Raw genomic sequence first — 19850 nt, forward strand, 5'->3', positions numbered from 1 at the left:
TGGAAAGGAAATATGGTGATGAACATTAAACAAAGTCACTCATTTGTCTATAGACCTTACTCTGTTTGGCAGAAAGGTTACGGTAAGTGGGAAAGATTAAACGAGGAAGATAATTTGACATAGCTGTCCGAGGAAAGAAGGATCGTAACGGTTATTCCTCGTGTGGTTTGTCTCCACACAGAAACCTTGGGAAGCAGCATCCATACGTGGTCCACTGGTCCTAATTTTGGTGGTTGACGCGCAGACATATTACGAGAGCAGTGGCCGAAGTAATACTTTATAAGCCGAGGAGAAAGGGGGCAGAACGCCACGGAAGTATTTTGATTCCACTGGTCAATACATTGGTGGACGAGGCATTCGAGCAGTGAATGAAATCTCTGTAAATATGAAACAGCTGTTCACAATATTTCAATGTGTTTACAGCACACCCAGCTTTTGGAAATCAGGTTTTGTTGTACTGATTATGTGGATTTTCTCGGACAGAGTGAAGGATATTGCTTTACCCCTGTTTTTGTTACTGCAGCGTTATATTATCTTTTGTAATTAAACAAGAGAACGAGTGGCGTATAGAAGAGATATAGGTAGAAATTGCGTTTTATCCCTGTAGAGCTTAACCACGATACTGCTTCAGCCTATTTCGAGATGATGCACAGGTTCCAATCAAGAGAGCAGATATGTTCAGTGCAAGAAAGAGAACCAGTGTTAGGGTGAGGAGGTTTATCTACTATTTTGCTTTCACTATTTTGAAAATTTGATGCTATATCTCTAACAGTCCTGTGAACAGGCATCCAAATTTTCCTTGCTACTTCTCATATATCTTTAATTCAGGCCTTTCATTCCTTCAGCGTAAGTCATCAGTAACAAATAAACTAAAAAAAGCGTATGATAATACATAAGGCATACCTGCAAAGGAGGCGTTTCCATGCAATAATATAGCCTGTAACTCTTCAGTAGTAACCACAAATTCTGATGAAGTTGACGTACTTGTGAACTGATGCAGTTGTTATTCATCGCGTAAAGAATAAGAGATGCATGGAATACCCATTACTGTATTATAAGAGGTGTCCTCTATCTCTACTTTCTTTTTCTCTCTTTATGTAGCCCTTATTTTCATATTTCATTTAAAGCCTGATCTCGAAGCGGACCTGGGCAATGTGGCCGGAGTCTGCGACATAAAAAGAAACTTGTTCATCACTACTTGATTAAAGAGCGGACACCCACACTACAGATTAATCTCCAGGTTCAAGTGAAAACAATTTGTCATGCAGGCAAATTCCTTACTAGTTCTCAATTGTGATTAGTGCGTATATCCCGCTGTGACTAAGGGCGTGGTAAAGTTGTTGAATTAGTACAACTCAGGAAAGAACGGACTATTCTTGTGGTCTGCGTCATGTGAGGGTAATTAGGAATCGTGATATAAAAAAGGTGTCAATCAGGCAAATTCACTGAGGGTTCTATCTGGCATATCCTGCCATGATTGGGGTTGATTGGTATAAGGGGTGAGTCAGGACTCTAGGAGAGGGATCAGAGTGTCTTCAGTGAGAGTAATAAGATAGTATACAGGAAGATATGAAATGGTGTAATGCAGGTATTTCCGCCAAAGGTTGTTTCTGAAAGCAGATGGTATAACCAGGAGAAACTTGTGTTAGCTGGTTCAGGCTCTGTAGAGGAACCTCAGAAGAGGGATATGACAGTCTTCAGCGAAAGTGTTTAAACAAAGAGAATGCTCTTAAAAGGTGCTAATCTCGGTATTTTTTACTGGTAGCTTTTGTAGAGAGTAGTGAGTGTATATATATATCCTTGTGAGACCATTGCTAGCTGGATGAGGTGGGCAAAGCCTTAAGGACCTTGGGAGAGGGGGATGAGGCTGTCGCACATTCATCAAGTGAGAGAGTAACTTAACACAGAGGAAATAGATGAAGATGTTATATGTCGGCATGAATCACCCATGGTCATTAGAGGGGATCTGTTGGGGGGGTGTTGTTATTATACAGATCCTGGCCTGTGATCAGTGTTGGGGGTGGCATAGACGGTGGGTAGGGTAGGGGAGAGAGAGGGTCGGCGTGAGCGGGATCAGAGCGTGCTCGCCTCCCGCTGATGCGCTCCTCCACGATGCCATTTTGTTCCCTCGCGGAAATAACACCAGTTCTTGCAAGAGGTTGAGGGCAGGGATGTTTGTGTTTTCTCCAGGTTTCCCCTAAGGTTAGTTAAGGGACTATATCGCCTCCGAGGGGTCTGGTCTCAGCATGGGAGGTACGTGGGAGTGTATGGCCAGTGTGATTGGTCCGGGTGTTGCCATAGGGGAGGTAATAAAGGCTCCTGTGGGGGAAATATAAAGGTAAACTGAAACTTCCGTAGTAAACTCGATCATTGTCATCTCCGGAATTTTAAGCATCTCCTGCTCGTGTGAACTTTGTGGTTGCCCTGTCATTCAGTTATCACGGTCTGAAGAACCTGTATACTTTAGTTTGGTCATTGGTCTGGGTTGTACTGACAGACTTCACGCAAATATCTCAAGATCCCATCAGGAGTTGCTTTAGTCGTTCCATCTGTGGAGTGTGGTAGGAGTTCGCCAGTTGCATATATATATATATATATATATATATATATATATATATATATATATATATATATATATATATACCTTCCTCGAATTAAGATTAGGTGCTGTGAATTGTGGCTTGAGAGATTTGGAGACGTAGTTTTGATTAGTTTAACACTTTGAGGAAGTGGCTCCTTGTACGGTACCAAATACATCCCTTGGAAACTGGGAATGCAGTTGTGATAGATGCATTGATAGATAAGTCCTTTTCATACTAGTATCACAGGAAGATTGGTGTTGTGTCACGGCTTGGTTACTTGGAAGTAGAACATTCATCAACAACTACATATATATTTAGAATAAGGTTGCTTTACTTTGAAAAAAGATACTTTTTATGATTTAACATTAATTACTGGAAAAAAAAAAACGTATTAGTTATACAGCCACAGTTCTGGGCCTAAGTAAGATTTTATGGAACTCATATTTTCTGCTTAGTGATGTGGAAGTTGAGAAGTTCTGGAACTACTTTTTGTGTGAAACAGAATTATTTGTTACTCAATAGACAGAGTCTTTCTCAGTTTGTACCATTATTTTCACGTACTGGTATGTCTTTACGTTCATATGCACACTGTATTTTTTGTAAGTGCTTGAGCTGATGATAATGGGTGAAGAAAAGAACCCCTCCAAAGAAATTACTGTGGTTGTAGTGCTCAACAGAAGTGATTGATAAGAAGTGATCAATGCATATCAGTGGACCCCACACACCAGTTAAAGTGATTTGAAAATGATTATATGATGATAACCAATAGTGGAGAGGGCTTTTAGAATCAGGTAAATTCTAGCAAAAAAAAAAGCACAGATGAATGAACAGAAACTTCCTCTGGTAGACAAAATTTTTCTTAAGTTTTAACGTTACTGTATGAGATACATCACTTTGATTTAGAAATTGGGTATTGAAATGTTTCTCTACTTTTTTTTTTTCCACTTAACAAAGTTGCCTCACCATATTTGTTTGGCATTGGACTGTCAGGGTTAAAGTTTGTCAGTTTTGTGGTCAGAGATATATAGTGGAGTAATGTGAGAGGCATAATTGACTGCTTCATTTCTTGTATCGTAGTTGCTTTGGAGTTGGTGCTTATTTATCAAGTGAGCAGGAGGTGCATCTCCTTGATTAAATGTGGGCAGGACTTGAACCAGCAGTGAGATCAGTAGGTAAGTTCTTCTATAGTTCGTATGTAAATTCTGGTAGCTGTTATTAAGAGGAACTAATGGATACTAAAGATTGAACTGCAGCCAAATTGGCAAGTAGTTTTGGCTTAATTTTTTTTTTTATTTCCTTTTACCCATAAGGGGTTCACATGATCTTGAAGGACTCTCTCCTGTGTAGGAAATATAAATTTAGGGGAATGTATACGTATTTTTGGAGAATGAATATATGTTATCTATAAGTATGATGAAGAAGAACTGAAAAAAGGAGGTTAACTTCCTCTGGTTTGGTGTGATAAGGTTTTGAATGGACCATGATAAGGTAGACAGGCAGCCAGTGTATGATGATTGCTTTTTATAGGCATGATTTCAAATTGGTATATATCTATATATACATATGTGAAGGTGTAACTGGATTCTTCCTGCTAGTGGTTATGCTGCTTATGAAAAATTTGCTTTTGGCAAAGTTATATCATCAGAGTACAATTTCATCAAAGAACTTCACACTCAAGAGGATTCCATCTTTTCCCTGTTCCCTGTACGAAGGATTCTGATTGTAGTGCACCCTTGAAACTGCAGGAATACCTGGAGAAGGGGCCCTTGGGATTATGAAGTGAGAGAAAATATTGAAACATATCTATGCTTTATACATACTTCATTTTAGGTTGTTTGGTTATTTGGCTTTTAGTCCTGTCAGCTGCAAGTTACATTAAGGCCATTGACATGAAGTTATAACCACCATCCAAAAAGTCTTTTAACACATATAATAAAGATATTTTAAGGCCACATACTTTCATTATGTATATGGGCCATGAGATGTGTTAGTCCCAAGCATTGGTTTTTGCTGAACTTACTGATTTTATATATATATATATATATATATATATATATATATATATATATATATATATATATATAGTGTTGAATAAGCCCAAATTTATGTTCATTTCATGCATGAAGAAATATGAAATAAGCATTTATCTAATCAATATGGCATTCGCTATCACATATCTGTTGCAACCCATTCACTGGCATGTCACACAACCATATATCTACAATATTCTTCAATTGTTGTTTCTCAGATATCTGTTGTTTTCCTTTAATGTCTATTGTTTTCTTTTATATAATATATATATATATGTATATGTGCGTATACATATATATATATATATATCCCTGGGATAGGGGAGAAAGAATACTTCCCACGTATTCCCTGCGTGTTGTAGAAGGCGACTAAAAGGGAAGGGAGCGGGGGGCTGGAAATCCTCCCCTCTCATTTTTTTTTAATTTTCCAAAAGAAGGAACAGAGAAGGGGGCCAGGTGAGGTTATTCCTTCAAAGGCCCAGTCCTCTGTTCTTAACGCTACCTCGCTAATGCGGGAAATGGCGAATAGCATGAAAAAAAAAAAAAAAAAAAAATATATATATATATATATATATATATATATATGCTGATTTATTTAAATTTCCTTGTTTTTATACAAAGTTTCACAAAAAAGAATTTTATACTTAGTAATGCTAAGAATTGTTTTATCCCCCAAAATAAGTAATAATACTATGAAATTTGTTACTTTATTCTAAAACTTACTGTATTATCATTTGTTGGTCTCATACTTGGGAGGGAGTGGACTTAGCAGTGAATGGAACCATGGAAGTGGGTGTGAATCACAGGGTGGGGGAGGGGGTGAAGGTTCTGGGAGCAATGAAGAATGTGTGGAAGGAGAGAACATTATCTCAGAGAGCAAAAATGGGTATGTTTGAAGGAATGGTGGTTCCAGCAATGTTATATGGTTGTGAGGCATGGGCTGTAGATAGGGTTGTGCAGAGGAGGGTGGATGCGTTAGAAACAAAATGTTCGAGGACAATATGTGGTGTGAGGTGGTTTGATCAAGTAAGTAATGAACGGGTAAGAGAGATTTGTAGTACTTAAAAGAGTGTGACTGAGGGAGCAGAGGAGGGTGTGTTAAAATGGTTTAGACATGGAGAGAATGAGTGAGGAAAAATTGAAAAAGAGGATATATGTGTCAGAGATGGAGGGATCAAGGAGAAGCGGAAGGCCAAATTGGAGGTGGAAGGATGGAGTGAAAAAGATTTTGAGCGATTGGGACCTGAACATACAGGATTGTGAAAGGCGTGCAAGGAATACAGTGCATTGGAACGATGTGGTATACCAGGGTCGATGTGCTGTCAGTGGATTGAATCAGGGCATGTGAAGCATCTGGGGTAAACCATGGAAAGGTCTGTGGGGCTTGGATGTGGAAAGGGGACTGTGGTTTCAGTGCATTACACATGACAGCCATGACACCTAGACATGGTGTGAATGAATGTGACCTTTTTGTCTTTTCCTGGCACTACCTCCCTGTGGGATGGAGGATGCTATTTCGTGTGTGACGGAGTGGCGACGGGAATGGATGAAAGCAGCAAGTATGAATATGTACATGTTTATGTATGTATATGTCTGTGTATGTATCTGTATGTATGCATTGAAATGTATATGTATGTATATGTGCGTGTGTGGGCATTTATGTATATACATGTGTATGTGGGTGGGTTGGGCCATTCCTTGTATCTTTCCTTGCCATACCTCGCTGACGTGGGAGACGGCAATTAAGTATAAAAAATGTAAAATAAATAAATAAAGAAATATTTCTTTCTTTTCTTTCAAACTATCTGCCATTTCCCGCATTAGCGAGGTAGCGTTAAGAACAGAGGACTGGGCCTTTGAGGGAATACCCTCACCTGGCCCAATTCTCTGTTCCTTCTTTTGGAAAATTAAAAAAAAACGAGAGGGGAGGATTTCCAGCCCCCCGCTCCCTCCCCTTTTAGTCGCCTTCTACGACACGCTTGGAATATGTGGGAAGTATTCTTTCTCCCCTATCCCCTGTGACTGGTAGAAGAGCAGCTTTGGGCTGCTGGAGCCTTTTGAAAGATCCTGGGTAACACCAGGACTCTCTCATAAAATTTGGTCTTGGGTTTTATTATGTTGATGTTACACCTTAGGAGATGTAGGATTCCATGACCCTTTGAGAAATGATTCCTGGGGTGATATGATGACACTTTCAGTTATTATTATAGATACAGATGTACTAGAATATTCTTAAGTTAAAAGCTTCTTTAGTTGATTATGCTTTTTGGAGCAACATTTTATATTCTTTTAGATGTTTCATTACTCAGAAAGGGCTTTTGACTGCTACAGGTCAACAAAGAGAGCATTGTGTGCCATGACTTAGCCATGACCTCGCAGCAGCACGATTCCAAGTTCTCCAAGCAGCGCTCCACCACCAATGAGAACACATTTAGTGACTCTCATCACATCACCTTTGCACAGACCCAGGGTTAGTTTTATTTATTTTTTCATGCATAATTTTTCTTCTAAGGTGTTTGTGCTTTTGTCAAATGCATATAAAAATGCTCCTTTCAGTTCTAGAGTCTATCTGTGCTTATGTTATGGAAAGAAATTTTTACATAATATTGAGATGGAAATTTTCAGTAAAAATGATATAATCAGACTAATTTTTTTGAATTTTGAATGCAAAATAGTTGATAGAAGGTATTTTGAATTACTGTACTGTCAACTAAATCTTTTTCAGTATTTTCTTATTTTACTTATTTTAACATGTAAAACTAAAATTCTGAAAGAATTATTAATTAGTGATAAACTCTTTTAAGAGTGAACGCTTAGAATTATTAGAGTTTCTTCAAGCAATGTAGATATCCAATTTGGATATTATGAAAATATTTTCTTGTCACTGGAGTGCCTTGTTTCTCTTTAGAGTAAAACCTTCCCAGTGTGCTGGTGGGTTACTTTTTAGGTCTCAGGTTGTCAGACATTTAACAAGACATCTCAAGTATACAGAGAATGTGGTCAGAGATGGGGTAACTTTTAAGCTAATTGTGGAGTTACCGGTCTTAGATACTGGGTTTGATCCCAAGCACATATTGGTGAAGTGGCTTACATCGATTCCACATACAGGTAAGAGTGAATGTCTCCCCTCACCCACCCTATGACTCACTTCAGGTTCCATGTTTCCATTCGCTGCCATGTCCACTCCCAGGTATCTAATACTCTTCACTGCCTCAAGTTTTCTCTCTGAAACTCACACCCCAACCAACCTGTCCCTCAACTCAACTAAACCTGAGAACCTTACTTTTATTCACATTTACTCTCAACTTCCTCCTTTCACACACTCTCCCAAACTCAGTCACCAACTTCATTTCCTCATTCGAATCTGCCGTCAGTGCTGTATTATCAGCAAGCAAAGTCTCCCCCGACTGTGTACTAACCCCTCTCTCCAAGACTCTTGCAGTTACCTCCATCGATTTGAGCAACCTTGGTGACATCGCACACTCTTGCAGCAGACTATCCTTCGCATAGAACCATTCACTCTTCTCTCTTCCTACTCATGTACATGCCTTACATCCTTGATAAAAACTTCTCAGTGCTTCTAGCAGCTTTCCTACCATACTGTATATTCTGAAGACCTTCAACAAAGCATCTCTATCAACTCTTATCGTATGGTTTCTCCAGATCTATAAATGCCTCATACAAATCCATCTGAATCTCTTAGTATATCCCTCACATGTTCTTTAAAGCAAACACGTGATCCACATGTCCTCTACCACTTTTGAAACTATGCTGCTTCTCTCCAATCTGATACTGTGTATATAGCATCTTGTCAATCAGTACCCTCCCATGCAGCTTGCCAGGTACACGCAACACACTTATACCTCTGTAGTTTGAATAAGCACCTTTATTTCCTTCTTTAAACAGTGGCAATATACATATATTTCACTAGCAAAACCAGTCAGCAACACAGCTACCCCCTATCTTAATAGATTTAACTGCAATGCCATCCACTCCAGCTGCCTTGCCACATTTCATCTTACATAAGGCTTTCATTACCTCTTTTCACAAACCATTTTCTGTGCCTCTCTCACTTTGTATAACACCCCAACCCAAACACCCTACATCTGCCTCCCTGTCATCAAACTCATTCTACAGTCCTTCAGAATACTCACTCCATCTCCTCTTTTCATCACTAACTGTTGCCACTTCCCCTTTCCCCCCCTTTCATTGATATTTCTATTTTTTTTTTTTTTTTTTTTTTTTTGCACATTACAATCCTTCTGCTGAAAAAGGACTAGTGACTGGAAATACCTGGTTTAAAACAAAGAGGGAAATACATAAGTATATAAATGAAAGTAGGAGAGATGGTCTGTAGGTATTATTTCATTACTTAGGCATGTAAAAGAGAGACTTTTGAATGTCAATGTGTTGAGATGGGCAGCTGGTGGGATGTCTGATCTCTATCTTGTGGAGGCGAGGATGAAGATTTGTAGATCACTATCTTGTAGAAATGGTTGTGAAGATTTGTAGAAGTTTTTGGAAAAGAGGAAGTATTATCGATGAGAACAAATATTTGGGAAAGAGACTTACGTGAAGAGCTCAAGTGTATAATGACAAAGAGTGAGAGTAAATGAAGCAAGGGGAGTGGGTGATGAATGGGAGGTATTTAGGGAAGCAGTACTGGCATATGCAAAAGATGCATGTGGCATGCAAAACATGGGAGCTGGGCAGATTAGAAAGGGTAGAGAGTGGTGGGATGAAGAAGTTGCTAGTGAATGAGAAAAAAAAAAGGTGTTTAGGCAATACTTATAGGGGAGGAGTGCAAATGATTGGGATATGTATTAGAGAAAGTGGCAAGAGGTCTAGAGGATGGTGCTTGGTTTGAGAAAGAGGACAAAGGTGTGTTGAGGTAAGCAAGTATCAGTACACTTTAGGTAGAATAAGATGTTTTAGAAGGAATTTGGTAATTTTCAAAAACAAGAGGACAAATGGAAGCATTGGTGAAAGGATGAAGGAATAGGTAGTGATGAAATAATAAGATGATGGAGTGAGTATTTTGAAGGACTGTTGAATGTATTTGATGATAGGGTGGTAGATGTGGGATGTTTGGGTCAAGGTGGTATGCAAAGTGATAGAGTCATGGAGAGTGGTTTGGTGAAGAGAGAAGAGGTGGTGAAAGCCTCGTGTAAGATGAAATGTGATGAGGCCGTTGGAGTGTATGGTATTGCAGCTGAATTTCTTTAGAAAGAGGGTGACTGTGTTGTTGATTGGTTAGTTAGGATGAACGCTTTGGTCTTTCACTTTTTGAATGAATCTGGAAGATGGTCACACAGTAACTCAATGTAATTATGTCTGTCCATTGTTTCATTCTTGGGCAACACTATAAGGCCCCAGTGCCATAATAACTGAAACAACCCCATACCATGATTGAAGCAAGGAAATTTACAGTGCTTGCAATGTACCTACACACACATCCCATGGCCACCTGTTACAGAAGAGGTAGACTCATCACTCCACAAGACATTTCTGAATTTAGCTGTATCCTTCTATATATGTTTTGCAAAAATTGACTCTTCTGGTACCTTAGGGCTACAAGTGGTTTAGGACAATACCTGGAGCTCTGGTGCATATGGTTCTTATGTAAGCAGTGCTGTGCTGTCCTTAGTGACCCATCACTGAACAGTCTAAGGTTTTTCTTTTAATCCCTTTGCACTCAAGCATGGATCTGCATCTGCTTGCCATTTAAAAACATTCAGAGCATGTGGAGAGGTTTTCCTGGCCTTCCAAGGACAATTCACATGGGTCGATGTAGTGGTAATACTTGTCGTTAAATTTCTTCACCTTTCATTGTACAGATCTCAAGCTTACACTGGTAATATGAAAAATTTCTTGAAGTGATGTAGTTCCCTTGTAGAGGGCATAAGGAGGGAGCACACAAAGCACTCCAGCCTCCTACAGTAGCTAAACTGCCACTAAGGTGGGCTTATGTGGTATGCCAGCATGTCAAGTAGTTGCCCAGTCCATCTGTATGGCAGCCAGGTAGCCAACCCACCACCCCACAGTGAGCTCAAACAGTGTACCTTATGTAAACATTTTCGTATTCATGGATCTCACAATGCCTCATATATCCTTATGAGATAGAATTACTGCCACCCACATTTTGGAATAGGAAGAAAGACTTTTTGATTTACTCACAAGACTGGTAATGTGCATATATCTCAAACATGCAATCTACACATGATACATGATGTAAACTTTTACCTCTTACACCATAAGAATTGAAACCTGGTCTGTGTGTGTAGTAGCTAGGTGGTTTATGCCCAGGCTATGATTGATATAAAACAGTATCCCCTCCCGAACCATTTTTTTTTGATTCATGGGTCTTGTGTGGCCTCACACATCCTTACGAGATGTAAGTACTGCCACTCACACTGTGGATTAAGAAGAAAGGCTTTTCAATCAACTAAGAAGGCTTTGCATTAATGTGCTTATATCTCAAGCATGTAATGAACACTTTGTATTTGATGTAAACTATAAGGATTTGTATGTGGCACATATAGATCTAGAGAAAAGGAAGATGGGTCTGCAGTAAGGGTGTGTCTTGTCACCGTTGCTGTTTAATTTGTTTTTAAATTAGGTTATGAGGGAGGTAAAAGCAAGGGTCTTAGCAGATATGCAGTTTCTAGGGTGTGAGGTAAGACGGGGGGGGGGGCACCTGGGAAATGAGTCACTTGTTTTGCTGATGACTTAGGACAGGTGGAAAATTTAACTGAAAAGCTTCAGAAGTTGATGTATGAGTTTAGGAGAGTGTGTGAAAAGAGAAAGTTGAGAGTAGATGTGAATAAAAGCAAGGTTATTAAGTTTAGCTTAGCATAGAGACAGGTTAGGTGGGGAGTAAGTTTGAATGCAGAAATAATGGAGGAAGTGCAGTGTTATAGATGCCTGGAAGTTGACAAAGCAGCTAATGGAACTCAGGAAATGGAGGCAAGTCTTAGGGTGCATGAAAGGGCAAAGGGTTTACATTCAAAGGAAAGTGTGGAAAGAGCTTTCTTTTTGGGAGGGAGAAAATGGTCATGTTTGAAGGTTTAGTAGTCCCAGCAGTGTAGTATGGATGCGAGACATGGACTATAGATGAGAATGTATGGAATAGGGTGGAGGTGTTGGAAATGATTGAGAAAGTAATGAAAGGGTAAGAGAAAGGTGTGGTGATATAAAGATTGTGATTGAGATAGCTGAAGGGGGTATGCTGAAATGGTCTAGACATGTGAAGAGAATGAGTGAGGAGAGGTTGATAAGGAGGATAAACGTATTTTTTAAAAGTGGAGGGGACAGGGAGAAGGGGAGACAAGATTAGAGATAGATAGATAGAGTGAAACATATTTTGAGTACTTGGGGCCTGAACCCACAGGATGGTAAAAGTCATGCAAAGGATAAGAGTAAACTAGAGTAATTTGGTATACAGGGATCAACAAACAGTCAGTAGACTGAACTGGTCTATGAAGCGAGTTAGTGCCAGGAACATAAGAAGAAAAAACTCAATTCACTCACCTCAGCTCTCTAGCCGTTATGCCTAATGCATCAAAAATACAGCCCCTTTCCACATGCCCTGGTTCAGTCCACTGATAGTACGCACACCCTATTACACTACGTTGTTCCATTATGTATGTGTGTGTGTGTTTAGGTGTTTTCTATCTGATGTTTACCATAAGCTTAAAAAAAATGATATTTGTTATGATATGGAGGGGATATTGTTGGAAAGGGACTAGCTATCTCTTTCCCTCCTGTTCACTCACTTGACCACTGTGGATGCTCACAGCTAGCTTCTTTCTTTAGATGTTATTTTATAAAAATCGTTTCCTTCTTTTATTTTATGTTCAGTATTTGCATATAACACCCTGTTGTATTATTGTTCATAATAGACATGATGTCAAATTTGGGGAAAAGTCATCAGATCTAGTGAATCTAATAGCACTTGCAAATTTTTGGGTTGATATCTAGAATCATATGTATGTTACCCTCACCGCACTCCACTTCACCACCACCTTTCATTGCAATGTTCACCTTTGCCTTCAAGTAATTACCTGTTTGTACAGTATGGAAAGGAGTTTTGCACTCCTAGGGCCCAATCTCTTGGAACACTCTTTATGACCACAAAACTTCAAAAATTTATATGTGCTGTTTGCATCTCTTGGTGAATGCTCCTGTCATCTTTTAAAATTTTTTTCGTACTGTATACTTATTATTGTTTTCATTCTGTACACTTGTATATTTACATTTATCAGTATTTGTGTAATTAAGTGCACTTTGTTAACTTGTCTCGTATAGATATCATGAACTAGTGATTGAAATGGGTTTTAAGGTGGATTGATTGTGAGTCTGGAACATATCCTTTTTCTTACATGTTATGGTGCTGGATAACCTATATACACGTAAATTAGGTATTCCATACTTCATTTTTTTTTTCTTTAACCCCTAACTCCTCATGAGGTATCTTTTCTAACACTGTGAATCTCAGTTTAGAAATTCAGGGTGTTTAAAAAGATGCATGAACCTTACAGTTTTAAAGGTATTCAATATCTGAATAAAAGATATCTCCAAAAAGATATTTTGCCCACTTCCATCTCTCTTATGATGTACAGAAGTTTTGTAAATGTTTCAGGACAGTGTGCTAAAAAGTGTGGGAGTAAGGCTTGAGTGTCAAGTGAATTACCACTGCATGTTTAATCTCTGATTTTGCCGACTGAAAAATTTATTATGATTATCATGTTTTACCTTATATGATGAATCTTGTTGTAAGGAATGTGATTCATTAATAATATTTTTATAAAGGCAAAAGTGAAAAAGTTTGTAAAACTACCAGCTGCACCAAATAGACATATTTTTGTCAATGATAGACAGGCAGTGGCAACATTGCCACCACTTTTGTGAGAAATGCCTTCTCTTGTGGTCATATCTAAATGCTGAAGGAGTTGGTGTCAATGAAATCACTCTCCACATGATCCAAAGACAGATCATCTTCATTAAGTAATTCCAGATTGTCTGTCTGGCTCTCTAAATGTAGCTAAAATCCACTCAATTTCCTCCCCAGAAAACTCATAAGACTGTGCTGTAATTGGCATGGCTAGAGGATACTGACAGATGGGAGAAATTATCATGTACTGCCACCTTGGGAACCACCCAGGCTCAACAGGCAGCCATGAAACTGATGCACAAAATGATAATGTGTAAATTTATCTCTAGGGGAGTTGCTTGCTGTACATGAATATCTGTTAAGAGGAGTTAAGAGGTTAAACACTGAGATCAGTGATGTAGATGAACTGAGCTGTATGTTTCTTGACATTTGATATAGATTTTTGTGTGAAAATTAGGTTGGGAGATCTTCCCAAGGAATACAACCCTCCTAATCCATTTGAATCCTGTGGTAAACTGTGATTCACTTTCCAGTGATTGTGCTAAGTTGTTTTTTCCAGGAATGCTTCCCCAACGTTAAGTGGGGACCAGACGTATTCAAAATCCTTCCTTTCTCTGCTTCTGACAAGGTTTAATGTAAACTACGTTAGAGTTTGGTGAGTCTAGGCCACTTTGCACCATTACACCCAGCTTAATCACTTGGACGCTTGTTAGACAGTATATAACCTTTTAACTGCGTAGAACATACAAGTACTTCTGCCTAGGCAACTGCCCAGAATGTATTTGTATGCACCTAATTTCTTGCTACAATTTCAAGGCTAAGTTCTGGTTAAGGGTATGGGGGAATGTATATGAGTCTCTCCAGAATATTTATTTGTCAGATTTTGTTCATTCAGGCTCCAGACTCCAGTTAGAGGGGAAGTGCATAGTTGTGCTGAACTTGCTGCGTCCTCTTAAGATTCACCACTTTTTCTATCTTTTACCGATAGATTCTGTATATGAAATTTATTTTGATGTTGTTTGAAATGAAAACTCAGTGAAAATTATTTTTTTAATATATTTATTCATTTATCAAACTTAATCGCTGTTTCCCACATCAGCAAGATAGTGCCAGGAAACAGTTGAAGAATGGTTCATTCACTCACATACACATATACATAAATGCCCATACATGCACAGATACGTACATATACATATCAACATGTACATACATTTTTTTTTTTTTTTTTTTTTTTTTATACTTTGTCGCTGTCTCCCGCGTTTGCGAGGTAGCGCAAGGAAACAGACGAAAGAAATGGCCCAACCCCCCCCCATACACATGTACATACGTCCACACACGCAAATATACATACCTACACAGCTTTCCATGGTTTACCCCAGACGCTTCACATGCCTTGATTCAATCCACTGACAGCACGTCAACCCCTGTATACCACATCGCTCCAATTCACTCTATTCCTTGCCCTCCTTTCACCCTCCTGCATGTTCAGGCCCCGATCACACAAAATCTTTTTCACTCCATCTTTCCACCTCCAATTTGGTCTCCCTCTTCTCCTCGTTCCCTCCACCTCCGACACATATATCCTCTTGGTCAATCTTTCCTCACTCATTCTCTCCATGTGCCCAAACCATTTCAAAACACCCTCTTCTGCTCTCTCAACCACGCTCTTTTTATTTCCACACATCTCTCTTACCCTTACGTTACTCACTCGATCAAACCACCTCACACCACACATTGTCCTCAAACATCTCATTTCCAGCACATCCATCCTCCTGCGCACATCTCTATCCATAGCCCACGCCTCGCAACCATACAACATTGTTGGAACCACTATTCCTTCAAACATACCCATTTTTGCTTTCCGAGATAATGTTCTCGACTTCCACACATTTTTCAAGGCTCCCAAAATTTTCGCCCCCTCCCCCACCCTATGATCCACTTCCGCTTCCATGGTTCCATCCGCTGACAGATCCACTCCCAGATATCTAAAACACTTCACTTCCTCCAGTTTTTCTCCATTCAAACTCACCTCCCAATTGACTTGACCCTCACCCCTACTGTACCTAATAACCTTGCTCTTATTCACATTTACTCTTAACTTTCTTCTTCCACACACTTTACCAAACTCAGTCACCAGCTTCTGCAGTTTCTCACATGAATCAGCCACCAGCGCTGTATCATCAGCGAACAACAACTGACTCACTTCCCAAGCTCTCTCATCCCCAACAGACTTCATACTTGCCCCTCTTTCCAGGACTCTTGCATTTACCTCCCTAACAACCCCATCCATAAACAAATTAAACAACCATGGAGACATCACACACCCCTGCCGCAAACCTACATTCACTGAGAACCAATCACTTTCCTCTCTTCCTACACGTACACATGCCTTACATCCTCGATAAAAACTTTTCACTGCTTCTAACAACTTGCCTCCCACACCATATATTCTTAATACCTTCCACAGAGCATCTCTATCAACTCTATCATATGCCTTCTCCAGATCCATAAATGCTACATACAAATCCATACATATACATACATATACACAGACATAGACATATATACACATATACATATTCATGCTTGCCTATATCCATTCCTGTCGCTACCCTGCCACACAGGAAATAGCATCGCTACCCCCCCCCTGCTTCAGCAAGGTAATGCCAGGAAAGCAGACAAAAAGGCCACATTTGTTCATGCTCAGTCTCTAACTGTCATTTGTAATGCTCTGCAACCACAGCTCCCTATCCACATCCAGGCCCCACAGACCTTTCTATGGATTACCCCAGACACTTCACATTTCCTGTTTCAGTCCATTGACAGCACATGACCCTGGTGTACCACATCATTCCAATTCACTGTATTCCTTGCATGCCTTTCACCCTCCTGTATGCTCAGGCCCCAATCGCTCAAAATCTTTTTCACTCCATCCTTCCTCCTCCAATTTGGTCTCCCGCTTCTCCTTGTTCCTTCCACCTCTGACACATATATCCTCTTTGTCAATCTTTCCTCACTCATTCTTTCCATATATCCAAACCATTTCAAGACATCCTCTTCTGCTTTCTCAACCACACTCTTTTTATTTCCACACATCTCTCTCACCCTTTCATTATTTACTCGATCAAACCACCTCACACCACCTATTGTCCTCAAACATTTAATTTGCAGCTCATCCACCCTCCTCCACACAACCCTATCTATAGCCCATGCCTTGCAACCATATAACATTGTTGGAACTACTATTCCTTCAAACATACCCATTTTTGCTCTTCAGGATAACATTCTCTCCCTCCACACATTCTACATCTCTCCAAGAGCCTTTGCCCCCTCCCCCACCCTGTGACTCACTTCCACTTCCATGGTTCCATCTGCTGGTAAGTCTTCTCCCAGGTATCTAAAACACTTCCCTTCCTCCAATATTTCTCCATTTAAGCTTACATCCCAATTTACTTGTCCCTCAGCCTTACTGAACCTAATAACCTTGCTCTTATTCACATTTACTCTCAGTTTTCTCCTTTCACACACTTTTCCAAACTCAGCCACCAATCTCTGCAGTTTGTCACATGAAGCAGCCACCAGAGCTGTTTCATCGGCGAACAACAACTGACTCACTTTCCAGGCCCTCTCATCCACAACAGACTGCATACTCGCCCCTCTCTCCAAAACTCATTCATTTACCTCCCTAACCACCCCATCCATAAACAAATTAAACAACAATGGGGACATCACACACCCCTGCTGCAAACCGACATTTACTGGGAACCAATCACTCTCCTCTCTTCCTACTTGTGCACATGCCTTACATCCTTTGTAAAAACTTTTCACTGCTTCTAACAACTTATCTCCCACACCATGTACTCTTAAAATTTTTTGAATATATAAGGTAGAAAAAAATAATTCTTGAAAATTACATAACGGCAAGACTCCATCCTTATGTCAGGTAATAGCAGCATATTAGCTAGGGGTTGCTTTAAAATGGCTAAATATACCTTTGTATGGTTTTCTTTCAGTTTGAAAGGTAACACTTGTTTTCATAAGATATATGAAAAGGGAGTTTTCTTGAAACAGAGTTGAAGATCCTTGAATGAGGAGTTTTAGGGTTAAGAGCTGAACTAGGCAAATACCACAGAAATGATAGAAGTAACTGAGAAAACTATGGAGCTCTACCACTTTGAATTTATATTAAGGAAGTTCATGTACTATTTTGGTAGAATCTTAAATATGCCCTAATTTAGATCTTGCAAATTTTTGATCTATGGGGAGTAGCGCTGGAGATCATATACTTGTATTTTCTGTTTATCAGTTTCATGATTAAGAACTATCTGCAAGCTAATTTACCACCAGTCCATATAGGCTGGTGTAAATCTTCCATTATTTATGCCCATAGTTTTTTACTCTTCTCAATGATTATAGATATTTGGTTTTATGTTTTTAGGCTCATAATTAAAGATTGTACTGTATAAGGGATGAGTAAATTGTAAGTTTGCAGATATTTCAGGCACTGCATATGGCCAGAGCTTCAGTGGAAGTGAGACAGATGTAAGTACATCAACAGAAAACTTGAGTCCAGAGGAACGTTACGCTTTAGAGCACACACAGCGGCAAGAGCCTCAGGGCCAAGAGAATGTTGGGAACACTCCTAACAGTATGGCTAGTTCACAGCTCTCTCGAGCATCAGCAGTAGAAACAAGTGGGGCATCCAGCATGACCACAGCAAGATCTAATGAGTGAGTTTTTGTTTCCTTTTAATTATACCTTTTCATCAAAATCACTTTGTAAATGATATTGGATTATGTGAATTTTATTGGGTTATAAATACATGTTTTACATGGTTGTTTATTTGCATTAATGGGTAAGTGAAGGACAAACAAGGACTTTGCATATATGATTTGGTGTTAGATCTTGATTTCTTTGTCATAGTTGTGTCCCTGGTATTTTGCTTCTAAGAAGTTGATACTAAGTTAAACTGATATTTAGGAGTTTTTTTTTTACCAAAGTAAATGGCTGAGTAGGTGAAATCTAACCTGCAGATTGTCCATGTACTGTGTAATCAAGCCTTGTTTTCGTTGGCTGGCTATCAGAGAGGAAGGATTTTGCATGACTAAAGACTTATATGAGTCTGGACAGGCACAGCTGAGCTAAGGATTGTCACTTCAAGTCATGTACATATCATTACAGCCTGCAAGTCAGCATGTACAGAATGTAAAGTGGTGCTGGTACGACATGGTAGTGGCAGGTGTTAAGATAATTTTGTAAATCTGTAAGCTATAGTTGTAGGAGTTAAGATTGTGGTTTCTCTTTATTGTTTATCACCAGTGAATAAGTACTGGAGAAGAGAGTGACTTGATTTTATATGGTTGAAAAAAAAACTGTTCAACCTTTGTCATTTATAGCATGAATGATATTTGAATTTCCACATTTAGATCTAGAAAGTAACTCATAAAGCACAAAATAAATTTTTGGGTGAATCCTTTAAGTGCATTCATAAGCACAATTCCCACTTTCCTCATCCTTTGTGGAAAGAACATGAGAGCTGAAAATAGAAAAAAATTTCCTGCTCGTATTTCTTACACTGATTAATAGTATCATCATAAACCAGTGATGCTGGAAGTTTGGAATGGGATATCATGGGTCATTACTGGGAAACAACAGACTAAGATAATTGGAAAATGAGATGCATCCTATATTGTGTAGATTATCATCTTCAGAACTAGTTTCTTCTGATTTAAGATTAAGGTATTAATTCTTTAAGCAATTATGTCCTCTCGTACTATTACATTATTTTATGTGTCAGACCTCCAGTCTGTAGCGATGTAGGGAATGTTTCTTGGCATATTTTTCATTTATGTGTACACTGGATATGAGCAGTTTGAAGTGTGATGTCTTTCTCCTCTGGATGGTATCTCATCGAATGATGATGACATGAATGAATTATTCTAAGGTCAAATTGATAGTGCCAAGAGTGCATGCATGCATACTACTGGGTCTAGCAGTACTTAGCTAATTTCAGAAGGGATTCATATATTGAATTCTAAATAGATTAATATCTTATTCAAACTTTTGTTGGGCCAGCCTTTTAACCCTTAAACTTTGACTTCCAGAAAACTTGGCTTTCATAGTATGTGCAAAAATACAAGAAAATTTGTAAAAGTAGGTTATATTCTTTTAAGGCTAAACGTGTGCAAGCAGAAGTTTGAGATAAAACGAAAAAATAATTACTTTATTTTGGCATGGTTGAGTGTTGAAATTTATGAAAGCTTCTCATGGGAAATTGTATAAAAAGTGGTACAAGAAAAGAAAGTCTTTCTTTTTTCTTTCAAACTATTCGCCATTTCCCGCATT

At 39.1% G+C, this 19850-nt stretch overlaps 1 protein-coding gene across 6 annotated transcripts in view; it reads left to right on the top strand.

The window, feature by feature from the left end:
* The first annotated feature begins 2067 nt into the window (after window positions 1-2067).
* LOC139755911 (uncharacterized) overlaps window positions 2068-19850 on the top strand; it is a 72137-nt gene continuing 54354 nt past the window's right edge. For 2 of the 6 annotated variants that reach the window (XM_071674653.1, XM_071674656.1), the window contains exons 1-3: window positions 2068-2202; window positions 6944-7082; window positions 17998-18235. In XM_071674653.1, coding sequence (XP_071530754.1) covers window positions 6980-7082; window positions 17998-18235 — 341 coding nt within the window. In that variant the 5' untranslated portion in view covers window positions 2068-2202; window positions 6944-6979. Of the gene's footprint in view, window positions 2254-3634; window positions 3755-6943; window positions 7083-17997; window positions 18236-19850 lie in introns of those variants that run through there. The other 4 variants (XM_071674657.1, XM_071674658.1, XM_071674655.1 and 1 more) reach the window with 3 other exon arrangements.

Source organism: Panulirus ornatus, chromosome 20 (genome assembly GCF_036320965.1).
Source record: "Panulirus ornatus isolate Po-2019 chromosome 20, ASM3632096v1, whole genome shotgun sequence".
In the NCBI taxonomy this organism is placed as follows: domain Eukaryota; kingdom Metazoa; phylum Arthropoda; class Malacostraca; order Decapoda; family Palinuridae; genus Panulirus; species Panulirus ornatus.